The 12,657-nt window shown below is 46.9% G+C and overlaps 1 protein-coding gene across 3 annotated transcripts in view; it reads right to left on the reverse strand.

The window, feature by feature from the left end:
* Window positions 1-367: 367 nt before the first annotated feature.
* UVRAG (UV radiation resistance associated) overlaps window positions 368-12,657 on the reverse strand; it is a 90,371-nt gene continuing 78,081 nt past the window's right edge. For all 3 annotated transcript variants that reach the window (XM_087937805.1, XM_087937807.1, XM_087937806.1), the window contains 2 exons: window positions 9,263-9,354; window positions 368-3,113 (listed from right to left, as the gene is read on the reverse strand). In XM_087937805.1, coding sequence (XP_087793931.1) covers window positions 2,426-3,113; window positions 9,263-9,354 — 780 coding nt within the window. In that variant the 3' untranslated portion in view covers window positions 368-2,425. The remainder of the gene's footprint in view (window positions 3,114-9,262; window positions 9,355-12,657) is intronic.

The raw sequence follows: 12,657 nt of genomic DNA on the forward strand, positions 1-12,657 counted from the left end.
TTACAGACCTCTTAGGAATGGTTATTCTCTCCTTTCCTTTCTCTCCTCCCTCCATTCTTTTCCTTCCTTCCTTCTTTTATTTTTTATTTTATTTATTTATTTGATTTGTCAATGGCTTACAAGATAATAGGTATAAGTATAAACACGAGTAAGGATACAGGAAATAGGGACGAATAAACGGGGAGAATAGGACAGGGACGGGAGGCACGATGGTGCCCTTATGCACAGACCTCTTAGGAATGGGGTGAGGTCAATAGTGGATAGTCTGAGGTTAAAGTTGAGTTTGGGGGGTTGGAGGATGTAACAAGAGGTGTAGGGACCGAGTAAAATGTGGGGGGAGGGGAAAGAAGCACCCGTCAGCCGGGAAGTAAATTAAATCTTTATTCTGCCATACATATTTATATTGATGGGCTCTCGGCCGAGCCCAGACTTGGATATACAATGTAGAAAGCAAAAGCAAGGCTTATTGGACCCCGTAAAAAGGCAGACCTTCAGGCCAGAAAATCCACTCGTGGTGCAGTCGGGAACTACCTCACCTGAACTTAAAATTTGCCCTGTTGGTCAACCGTTGAAGACGATTCCAATTTTAAAAAGTAGGGGTGGTTTGGTTGGTTTCCTGTGTTTTAATTTATTTATTTTAAAAAAAGGGGCGGGGGGTTGAAATGGTTCGAAAAAGTCTTCCCGAGAGGACGATGCCATTCAATTCAGGTAACCCCGAATCATTCGCGCTGGGCGCGTTGTGTACGTGCACACAAGAGGGGAGGAGGGTTGACGTGTGCAGAGCCTGGCTTGGGTGTTTGTAAACTGCTTCGCTGTTGGACTGAGGTTGAAATAATGGAGAAACATCTTAATGGTTATAACAATAAGAAGACTAAGAATAGCCGTGCGACCGCGGGCTTGTTTGTTAAAGGGTCTGTGGTTCCGTGAGGCACTCCGAGAAGGATGTCTGTGCATAGTCGGCTACTTCTTCAAAGCGAGACATGATTTTATTCCTGAAACTGAGAAAGCTCCTTAATCGCAGGGGAGTTAAGACCAGGGCGACACGGAAAGCATAGTTCGGTTTATTCCTGGCAGCAAAAGGAGCCATCCAATGATCCGTCTCTCTGGCACATCATCACCCTCTGAAGGACGTGGGATGTCCACGGGGTGTTTGGGCAAGTCCCACTCTTTATCCTGGGGCAGGCGTGGGATTGTTAGATTGGAAGGAGGGAGGGAGGGAGGGGAAGAATGAGGTGGAGGTGAAGGTGAAGGTGGAGGAAAATGGAGAAGGAGAAGAAAGAAGGGAGGAATGAGGAGAAGGACAAGGGAGAAGGAAGAAGGGGAGGAGGAAAAGAGGGAGGGGGGGAGGGGAAGAATGAGGTGAAGGTGAAGGTGGAGGAAAATGGAGAAGGAGAAGAAAAAGGGAGGAATGAGGACAAGGGAGAAGGAAGTAGGGGAGGAGGAAAAGAGGAGGGGAGGGAAGGAAGGAAGGAAAAAAAACAAGAGGAGGCCCAGGCCTGGGAATTTTACCCAGGCTTTCTGAGTGACAGATCTTCCTATCGTTGAGGGGGGGAAGGAGGAAAAGGGAGAGGTAGAAGGAATAAGAGAGGAAGGGAGGAATGAGGACAAGGGAGGAGGAAAAGAAGAAGGGAGGGAAGGAAGAAGAAGGAGTAGAGGAAGAAGGAAGAAATGAGAAGGAGAAGGGAGGGAGGGAGGGAGGGAGGGAGGGAGGGAGGAAGGAAGGAAGGAAGGAAGGAAGGAAGGAAGGAAGGAAGGAAGGAAGGAAGGAAGGAAGGAAGGAAGGAAAAAAAATAAGGAAAGAGGCCCAGGACTGGGAGTTCTACCCAGGCTTCCTGAGTGCCAGGTCTTCCTACCATTGTATCAGACGCTTCCCAAGAAAAACAACAACACAAACACTCTTGTGTGCCTCTCAACCAGAAAGCTGCGAGGCCTGGCTGAAAGCAATAAGCAGTCGAGAACACAAGAGAGAAGATACGCACAGCCTTGCTGGTAAGCCGGCAAAATCTTGACCTAATTTCTCCTGAAAGGATGGAAATAATAAAACTTGAGGGGGAAGCAGGGAACCAGTAACGCAAAAGACCAAGAATTGCCAAAGAAATTTTTGTGAGGATTAAAAATTCCGGGGAGGGAAGGGTTTATGATGGAGGGCGGGGGGGAAGAAGCAGATTATGACCCACGTGGTCGTTGAGGGAGATCTTCGGCACTTCCTTCCAAAACCATAGCAAATTTCTCCCCTACCATCCTCCTACCCCGTAACTCGGGGCTCTCCAAATTTAGCAACTTGGAAGAATTCTGGGAGTTGAACTCCACCTGTCTTGCAAGTTGCCATGTTTGAAGATCCTCCCTAGCGCAACGGATCGGGAGTACGCGTGCAAGTTTTATCTCCGCTCCGGATAACTTCCTCTCGGCGACCCGCAGCTGGCTGCTACTTATCGGAGCCTTTCCGTGGCCGGCGGAACGTGGGGGTGTCCTTGTTCAAGGCGTAGATCCTACGGGAGAACTCCTCAAATTCCCCCAGCACTTGATCGTCGCACTCCACGGCCACCGCGTGATCCACCGGGATGTAGTTGAAAGCTGCAAGCTGGTCTCCCGAACCGAAGCCCATGGCCTCCAGGCCCATGATCTCTTCCGCCTGCTCCACAGTACAAAGCAGCTCGGCACCCAGCGCGCCGCAGAAGATGCTGGGCCGCTCGCGAGCGGCGGTCCCAGGCTGCTCGCTGGAGAACGGGAGGCCGTTGATGGCCCGTGAAGGTCCCCGGAGAGAAGCTGGAGGGTTCCGGCAACCGCTCGAGCTCCTGTTCTCGCCGTTGACGCCGAGCCGCGAATCCTCCCCCGTTCTGCTCCTCTCTTTCGAGAGGTCAATGGAGGTATCTAAGGAGGAGGATAAGGAGACCGCCGTTTTCTCCGCCTCTCCCGCGATGGGCTGGGTGAAAGCTGAGTTGTGACTCGGAAGTTGGGACTTGTGCAGCAGTCTCTCGTTCTCGGAGTTAGCCCGTTTGCGAAGACCCTTGTCCGGAGATGGGTGGTTGCCAGAAAAGCCAACATCCAAACCCCCAAATGCTGAACTTTGTCTCTTTGGAACGGGGATGGCGCTGGAAACGTGGTGACGATCACTGGAAAGGAATAGGAGAAAGAGGGTTAAAATCAGCGGGCCTTCGAGGAAGAGCTGTGCAACTTTCAGAGGGCTACCGAGAACCCCGGAGAAACACAAGACCTCCCCCTCCCAGATCTGCTATTCAGATTCATTCTCTGTAAACGAGGGGATATCAAACACGATTTCATTGAGGTTGCACAATCCCGTATCAGGGTTGTGTTTGACCTTGGGGGGGGCTGGGAGGGGGGGCATGACCATGGTGGGTGTGGCCAGCTCAATGTCACTCAGGTCAGGAGCACCTGTGATGGCCTGAGCTCTCTGGCACTGAAAACGAGTTCCTGAGCACCATTTTGGGTTGCAACGGAGTCCCGCAACCCTCTGCTAGTGAAAAACAGAGCTCGAGGCGGCCTTTGCAAGCTCAGTTTTCGGCTGCAATGGCCTCCTACAACCCCCTACCAGTGCAAACGGAGCTTGGGAGTGCCACACACAGAGCCCTTCTGAGGTCCATTTTCTCTGGCAGAGGCATTGCGGGCCAGCCCTTCTCTGTATCCAGGCCGGCCTCCCGGGCCAGATCTAAGCACCCCGCAGGCTGAATCTGGCCTCTGGACTTTGAGTTTGACACCCTTCCTGTAAATAGTTTGGGAGGTTTGCAGATAACCCTACGGCTGAAGTATTGATCTGCACAGGGTGTAGAGAGCTGATTTGAGGCCGTGCTGAAACTCAGAAATTCTCCAAGCCCCTGAAGGCGGGACAAGAAGCAACGGATGGAAACTAATCAAGAAGAGAAGCAATTTAGAACTAAGAAGAAATCTCCTGACACTTAGAAACAATTCATCAGTGGAACAACTTGCCTCCAGAAGTGATCAATGCTCCATCATTGGAGGCTTTGAAGAAGACCCTAGACAGCCATTTATCTGGAGTGGTCTAGGGTCTCCTCCCGGAGCAGGAGGTTGGACTAGAAGATCTCCAAGGTCCCTTCCAACTCTTGCTTACTTGTTTAATGATTAAGTTATAATGAAACAAGTGACCAAAACAGATAGAGGCTGTTTCCTCCTTAGCCAGGTATTCAACATTAGGGAACACACAACTACTTTACTTGAGTTCCAGATAACTTTAAAGCTTTCAAATCCCATGTGTGTCATATATACCGCAAGTCCACACTTATTGTAGACTATTGTACTTGAAGCCAGAGGGCTCTGCATTCTCTATTTCTGATCAGAGATGGAACTAAAATGCTAACAGAAGAGAATTATTTGTAGCTCAGAGTTGACCCAAGGCTGACATTGGTTGTCTCTGAGCTTGGCGGTTTTGTTGTAGACATTTCATTACTCAATTAGGTAACATCATCAGTGCTAGAAGGAAGTACCGTTTGCTCTCTGTTTATATTCAATGTCTTGCACTGTCAGGGTTAGTGTTTTTTTGGGGGGGGGGGGAGGTTCCCCGATTAGGCTCTGGTTAGGCTCCCTTTTAACACGGACGATGTTACCTAGCTGGGTAATAAAACGTCTGCAAGAAAACCACCAAGCTCAGGGAAACACCAAGGACAACTCAAGTTCTGTTCAGATATTAATTTATCCCCTTCCATCACGAAGCCAGGTGTCTTGAGTTGCTTTGACTTCGGTCCCAAAGCTCTTAACATTTGGCTTTTTTCTAACCCAGAAAATTAAAATCCTCTAGAAGGTAGGATTTGGCCGTCCAATAAAAACCGGGTTTTCCTGCTCATTCTCCCACGCTTCAAGTCTTCAACCAGAGTTCTGGAGAATCCAGGGACTATAAGAGGCGACCTAAGAATACGGGAGCTGCTGAGTTTGCATAAGGACTCTGAGGTCCCTTTCATCCTAATAAGGATTAAACTGCTAATTGGAACACCCACCTCGGGGGGAAAAAAAAAACCCATATCTGTATGTTTTTAATTTATTGCTCACATTCATATCCCGCCACAACCGTAAAAAAAAAAGATTCTTGGCAGCGGGACAGAAACTTGATTCATGTTTGAAGTTAAAATGCCACTGAAGCCCCCAGCCTGACTTTTAAGAATCTACACATAATTAGTCACAGGAGATTCAAGGCTTGGTTTATTCGGCACGGTTTCTGGCAGTAAAATTTAGGCTCCAAATTCAAATCAATCCCCACCGTTGTCTTCGCTGCAAGCGATCTGTCGGTCGGTGGGATGAAGAAGGTCGGTTTTATGATTTCTGATCGATACCGGCTGAAGATTTGAGTTGGCCAGATGTGGAACGTGGTCGGGCCTTTGAATAAGAGAGATTTAAACAACCTGCCTGGCAATCTTGCCGAATCCTTAAAGCTTCTCTCTCTTCTGATCGAGGCTTCCCCCAAAAGCACCAAGCAGATTCTTTGTCCAGGGCAAAACCCCTCTTATTAAACGAAGGTGGATTTCTTGCATTCGCATTGAGCCAAAGGCCTGGCAAACAGTCTTTCAAGAGCGTAATTAGCAGCACAGACCTTATCTAGCGTGGATAAAATATTTTCAAACGTATGAAGGACGGTTGCCAGAATTGGTTATATCTAGTCTAATGAAAAGAAGGCCTAGGGGAGACATGATCGCAGGGTTCCAATATCTCAGGGGCTGCCCCAAAGAAGAAGGAGTCAAGCTCTTCTCCAAAGCACCAGAAGGCAGGACAAGAAGCAATGGGTGGAAACTCACCAAGGAGAGAAGCCACCTGGAATTAAGGAGGAATTTCCTGACAGTGAGAACAATTAATCAGTGGAACAGCTTGTTGTGGGTGCTCCAACACTGGAGGCTTTTAAGAATGGACTGGACAACCATTTATCTAAAACGGTATAAGGTTTCCTGCTTCAGCAGGAGGTTAACCTTCCAACTCTGTTATTCTATTAATTTAAAAAAATAAATCATTATTTTTTGGTCACTTATAATGGCCCACATCAGTATGATTATTATGTATTGTATTGTATTTATATTTAATTATATATATTATTACAAAGCTTCTTTCATCAGGATTTTCTTGCCTGTTTCTCTCTCTCTAGCAAATGATCCCCACCAGGAATTATATAGAAACAAAAACAAAAGCCATATAGAGCAAAGTAAAAAAAAGCACGATTAAAACTAGAGAAGGACAGATAGTCCTTGACTTATAACTGTTCCTTTTTTGTGACCATTCAAAGTTACAATGGCACTGAAAAATGTGACTTATGACCGTTTTTCATAGTTATGACCTTTGCAGTATCCCCATAGTCACGTGATCCAAATTCAGATAGGAGTAACAGAGTTGGAAGGGACCTTGGAGGTCTTCTAGTCCAACCCCCAGCTTAGGCAGGAAACCTTATAGCATTTCAGACAAATGGTTGTCCAATCTCTTCTTTAAAACTTCCAGTGTTGGAGCATCCACAACTTCTGGAGGCAAGCTCTTCCAGTGGTTAATTGTTCTAACTGTCAGGAAATTTATCCTTAGTTCTAGGTTGCCTCTCTTCACCCGTGGCTTCTTGATGCTTGGCAAGTGGCTCGTATTTACGACGGTCACAGTGTCTTGGGGTCACATGATTCCCTTTGGCAACTTTCTGACCGGCAGAGTCATTGGGGAAGACAGATTCACTTAATAACTTATTCTCTGCAGTGATTCACTTAACAACGGTGGCAAGGAAAGTCTTAACACGGGGCAAAACTCACCAATGTCTTATTTCAACAACAGAGATGTTGGGCTCCATTGTGGCCATTAAGTTGAGGGCGACCTGTACAAACCGGTTCGAGCAGGAAGCAGCAGCTCTTGATCTTGATGAAACTTTTATTATATTGTTTTATTATGATTATTTTATTATTATATTATTATTTTATTTTATTATTTTTATTATTTTATTATTATTATTCTATTCTGTTCTATTCTATTCCTATTCTATAGATTTTTGTTCTATTCCCAATAAAGTTTTTATTCTATTCCTGAATTCTATTCTATTCTCTTCTATTCCTTTCTATTCTCTATTCTATTCTATTCTCTATTCTATTCTCTATTCCTTTCTATTCTCTCTTCTCATTCTCTTCTCTTCTCTAGATTTCCGTTCTATTCCCAATAAAGATTTTATTCTATTCCTGAATTCTATGCTATTCTGATCCATTCTAAAGATTTTTATTCTATTCCCAATAAAGATTTCTATTCTATTCTATTCCTGAATTCTATTCCTGAATTCTATTCTATTCTATTCTATTCTATTCTATTCTATTCCATTCCATTCCATTCCATTCCATTCCATTCATATTGCCGCCTATTCGCCCATGGTGAGCCCATGGCTTACACAATGTAATACCATATTTAAAACAAAAATTAAAAAAAAAATAACAATCAAATAAATTGATAAAGTACAACAGAACAAAATATGGGGGGACGGGGGGGGAATCACCCAACTTCCACCCACCCCGACGACAGCAGATCACACCAGCCATTTCGATGGGCTCTGGTTTGGTCTGTATGTGGAAGCAAATGTGGTCCTTTAAAGCAGAGAATTTTTTTTTAAAAAAAGGCCCAGCATATGGGCAACAGCCATGGGGAGGCTAAGGAATTGAGGGGGGAGATGGGGGAGGAAAAATGGGGAGTGGGCCGAAGGAGAAGCGGGGAGAACACGGATCGGCCTTGTTCTACCGATGAGAGTGAAATTACTCCATGGGTTTTTCTATTGGCCCAAACCCAGAGTAGCGAACACGGACTACATAGTTATGGTTTTCCTAATCTATGGCGGATCTGGAATGTGATTGTTTTTGAGGGTTCAAAGAAAAACACGTTTTCTGTTTTTTGCTAGCCTTAATTAAGAATGCAGCCATATATGTCTGCCTGCCTCCGAGTGAAAGTTTCATTTAAGAAAAAAAAAAAAAAAAGACGGCCTCTTTTTCTCCGGATTTCATGCCTTACAGGGAGCTTTAAGCAAGTCAGGGGTATTTTGACTCGGTTAAAAAAAATCTGTTTTAACAAAAGCCATTCCTGGATGAGAGCAAAATGAGCCTTTATCATCATAAGTGACCTGGGCCGAAGGTCCGTCAACAAGAGCATCTTCGGTAAGAAAGACAGCACAAGGAATTGCCCATTTCCCCATAAACTGTATTTTCTGGGAAAAAGGTTAATCTTTAGCTACTTTATCCGCCACAGGAAGTCCTCGACTTATGACCACAATTGAGCCCAAAATTTATATTGGAAATGTGAAAACATATGTGAGTTTTGCCCCGTTGTACTACTTTTCTTGCCGCAGTCGTTAAGTGAGTCGCTTTCAATTGATAAGTCAGGAACCCGGCTGTTAAAGTGAATTGGGCTTCCTCATTGACTTTGCTCATCCGAAGGTCGCAAAAGGGGATCGCGTGACCTTGGGACACAGCCAACTGTCGTAAGTATGAACCGGCAGCCACCCGTCTGAATTTTGATCACGCGATCATGGGGAAATGCTACAAAGGTTGTGAAAAAAGGCTCACAAGTCACTTTTTTTTTTCCAATGCCGCAGTAACTTGGGTTGGGTCGCTGAATGAACTGTCGTAAGTGTGGGGCTATCCGTGCAAGAGTAATCCTCGACTTTATGACCACGAGCGGGACCGGAACTTCCACAGGAAGTTGTTAAAGTAAGTGGTGCTTCATTTTACAACTTTAAATCCCTGCGGTTTGTTATGCAAGTCATTAAGCGAATCTTGGCTTCCCGCCACTGACTTTGAAGCGTCAGAAGCCAACTGGGAAGGTCTCAAATGGCGATCACATGACCCCAGGACATCGTGACGGTCATAAATAGATGCCTGAGCATCCAAATTTCGATCGTGTGACAGTCGTTAAGTCCCTTTTTCCTCCAGATTAGAGGTGGCATTCAGCCGGTTCTGCGGAACCGGTAGCGGACATTTGGAGTAGTCCGCTACTACAACAAAGACCACTTTTAACTGGCCCCGCCCCCATCTATTCTCCGCCTCCCATTGAGTCCCAGCTGATTGGCTGGGTCTTCTTTGGTTGCCCTGCGAGCTGGAAAGCAGGTTAGTGGGGTGGGGAGGGAATGGGGATTTTGCAGTATCCTTCCCCTGCCACGCCCACCGAGCCAAGCCACGCCCACCGAGCCACGCCCACAGAACCAGCGGTTAAAAAAAAAATCTGAATCTCGCCACTGCTCCGGTTGGGTGGTCGTGAAGTCGAAGGCTAGGCGCGCTGTCGTGCAAAGCAAAACAGAGCTACTCACCATCTAATCATGAGGCCGTGCTCCAGGAAGTTTTTCAGGTTGGGAAGGGTCTGCCTTAAATCTGGAGTCCCCAGCCCGTGCTGGTATCTAAGCTATGGAAAGAAAACAGAGAGATTTAGAAGGTCACGCCAAGCAGCTTAGGGCCGGGGCTTCAGGGGGCTGCCAAGGGGAGGATTGAAGAAACCTCGGAGTCCAGGAGAGGATATTTACGGACATTTTAGAAGGGGAAGGGAAACCCCACTGACCCGCCTAGGTGAGCGTACTTGGGGGGCGGGGGGGGGGCACTCGATGGAAGAGGCTGGGTTGCCATCAGTCAGAAATGGGGCAGGGCCTGGATGGCGAACCTGTGGCACGTGTGCCCGTGGTGGCATGCGGAGCCTTCTCCGTGGGCGCACGCACCGTCGGCACTGCTCTTCGGGTTTTAGGCTGCTAACATGCGCACTGGCCAGGTGGTGTTCGCAGGTGGCGGAGTGCCGGAAAATGGCCCGAAAAACAGCCAAAATAAAGGCCATTTTTCAGGCTGGTTTTGGGACATTTTCAGGTTGTTTGGGGGCCATTTTTTGCTGTTTTCAGGCCAGGGGGGCAGAAACTACCCCAAAACAGCCTGAAAATGGCTCAAAAAAGCTTGAAAACGGCCTGAAAAATGGTCCAGAAAATGGCTCAAAAATGGCCCTGAAACGGCCCCGAAAATGGCTCGAAAAACGGCCCCAAAACAACCTGAAAAACGGCCTGAAGTGGCCCCAAAAATGGCCCCAGAAACAGCAAAAATGCCCCCAAAACAACCACGTGTGCGTCAGCCAGCTGGTATTTGGATTTCCGGCACTCCGGCGTGCACACATGCACGCGCATTCCAGTTTGGGCACTTGGTACCAAAAAATGTTCGCCATCACTAGTGTAGGGTCTCCTGCTTGGGTGGAGGGGTTGGGCTAGATGACCTCCGAGGTCCCTTCCAACTCTGTTATTCTGTAAGTGGAAAACAGAAGCAAAATGAAAGCCGTTGCATCTGTTTTGGAGACTTGTGTGATAATATCCAGAGACGCTCTCGGAGATCCTTATTATAAGCGAGGTGTTCAAAAGAGTAACGGGTGGAACTAGCAGAGGTGGTCAAATTGTTCTAACTGAAGAGAAGAATCCAGGCCTAATTTCGTACCCATCTGGAAACTGCTTCTAGATATTTTTTTTTGTGTGTGCCTGAAGCAGACAAAAATGAAACTCTGATTTGGGGATTTACTGATCAGAGGTGTTTTTTTTTTTTAAAAAAGAAGTGATTACTATACATGGAAGATGAGTAAAAAGTTGAGACTGCAAACTTACTATGTTCATTCTACTGCACCGAAGAGTTGGAAGTTCATGTTATTTTCCCCCCCTTTATCCCACAGTTCTCTCGCTCCCCTTTCCCTGCTATTTTCAGTGTCGCTTAGGTGCTCCAATAAGTTCGATTAAAATTACAGTTAATTCCAAAGTTTGACTCCTGCAGACGAATCAGGTGTATCACACACAGGAGCAGCAGGGTTCACACTTAAGAGGTGAATTCATGTTCAATTTCTCTTCTACGTCAACTCTGCCCTTCAGATCCAGAGACTAAAGGAACAGTTACACTGGAGCAGGGGGGTCAAATTTGATTTCATTGAGGGCCGCATCAGGATTGTGTTTGACCTGGGGGGGGGTGTTTACGAGGTGTGTGGGGCAGGGCCACTCATGTTGGGGGCACAGGTGGTGGCGGGAAGGGCTGGGGGGGATCCTTCCTTCCTTTCCTCCCTCCCTTTTCTTCTTTTTCCTTCCTTCTTTTCCTCTTTCCTTCTTTTTCCTTCCTTGCTCTCTTTCCCATCTTTCCTTCCTTTCCTTCTTTTTCCTTTCCTCTTCATTCTTTCTTCTTCCTTCCCTTCTTTTTCCTTCCTTGCTCTCTTCCCATCTTTCTTTTTTCTTTCCTCTTTCCCTTTCTACTTTCCTGTCCCTTCTTGGATGCTCAAATGCCAAAGGGAAAACATTTCTCCTTTTTTTGGTTTTGCTTTTAATTTAATTTTCCTCGCCCGCTGCCAGTAAAAACTGAGCCCAGAGCATTGCGGGCCAGGCTGTTTTCAAGGCTAAGCACCCCGCAGGCCACATCTGGCCTGCAGACCTTGAGTCTGACACCCCTGATGTAGTACAGGGGGTTCCCAACTGCTGGTCTGGGACCAGCCCCTGGTCACAAACATGCCACAAACCAGGCCACGCAAGCAAGCCAAGCCCCATCCATGGGGTGCAGACAGCACCCCAAAACCTTGCCCAGTCCGGTCCACGGAAAAACCTCTCTCCACGGAATTGGTCCCTGGTGCCCAAAAGGTTGAAGGCCCCTGATCTAGAACCCTGCAGTGCTGTACACTATATATATAGATGACACACTGTCCCAAAAAGGATCACCCACCTCTGCAAGCGGCGAGCGAAAAATTCAGACAAACTCATGCTAATATTCCCCGGGGTGAACAACTACGGCGATTTGAAAAACTGAGGCCTTCATGCCGGCTCTGGGAATTCTGGGAGTTGAAGTCCACGGGTCATCCAGTCGCCATAGTTGCCTCCCCCTGCAATACAGGTCGTCCTCAACTGACGGCCGCAAATAGGAGCCTACACTTTTCCATTGCTACGCAAGACCGCTGCTGTTAAGTGTAGCTTTGCTCCAGTTTACGACTCTTCTTGTGCCACGGTTGTTATGCGAGCCACTGCCATCGTTAAGTTAGCCACAGGGTTGTTAAGTGAAATCCGGCTTCCCCCGTTGACTTTGCTCGCCAGAAGGTTGCAAAATGGATCCCGTCATGACCGTCATAAAAATGAACCCCGTTGCCCAAGTATCTGAATTTTGATCACAGGAACAGCTGCAAACAGTCATTTGAAAACGGCCATAAGTCAATTTTTTTCAAAGCAGTTGTAACTTTGGTCACTAAATGAGTAGCTGTTAAATTAAGGACTAGTGCTCTTTCAAGGCTCAGCAAAATTAGACAGAGAGCAAGAATCTAGCAGCACGGTAACTCCATCTCTCCATGCTATGGAACTGTCAGCCTCAAGATCTCTTCGGGTACCCCAACTATTATCCTTTATTTCTCCCTTAGTATCTCTACTACTAGGCTTACTTCTTTCGGCTGTCATTAGCAACGGGGGGGAGGGGTAATTGTGGGGGGGAAGAGAGCTGGAGGTGTTTTGCATTCTTTTACTGTGGGCAGAAGAAGGGGGGGGATTTCTTCTTTCCAATTTTCCATTTCTTTCCTAGCCTCTATCCTTTTTGCGCAGCTGCGAGGTCTTATCAAAATATGTCAAGGTCAACGGACAGAGGCCTCATCACTACCTGAAGATGCTCACATGATCATATTCGGAACTTTTAATTGGCAGAGACTTCTGGACTTTGGGGGGTGGGAACAATT

The sequence above is a fragment of the Pseudonaja textilis genome, chromosome 7 (genome assembly GCF_049901715.1).
Source record: "Pseudonaja textilis isolate UNSWEBS1 chromosome 7, rPseTex1.2, whole genome shotgun sequence".
NCBI classification, from domain to species: domain Eukaryota; kingdom Metazoa; phylum Chordata; class Lepidosauria; order Squamata; family Elapidae; genus Pseudonaja; species Pseudonaja textilis.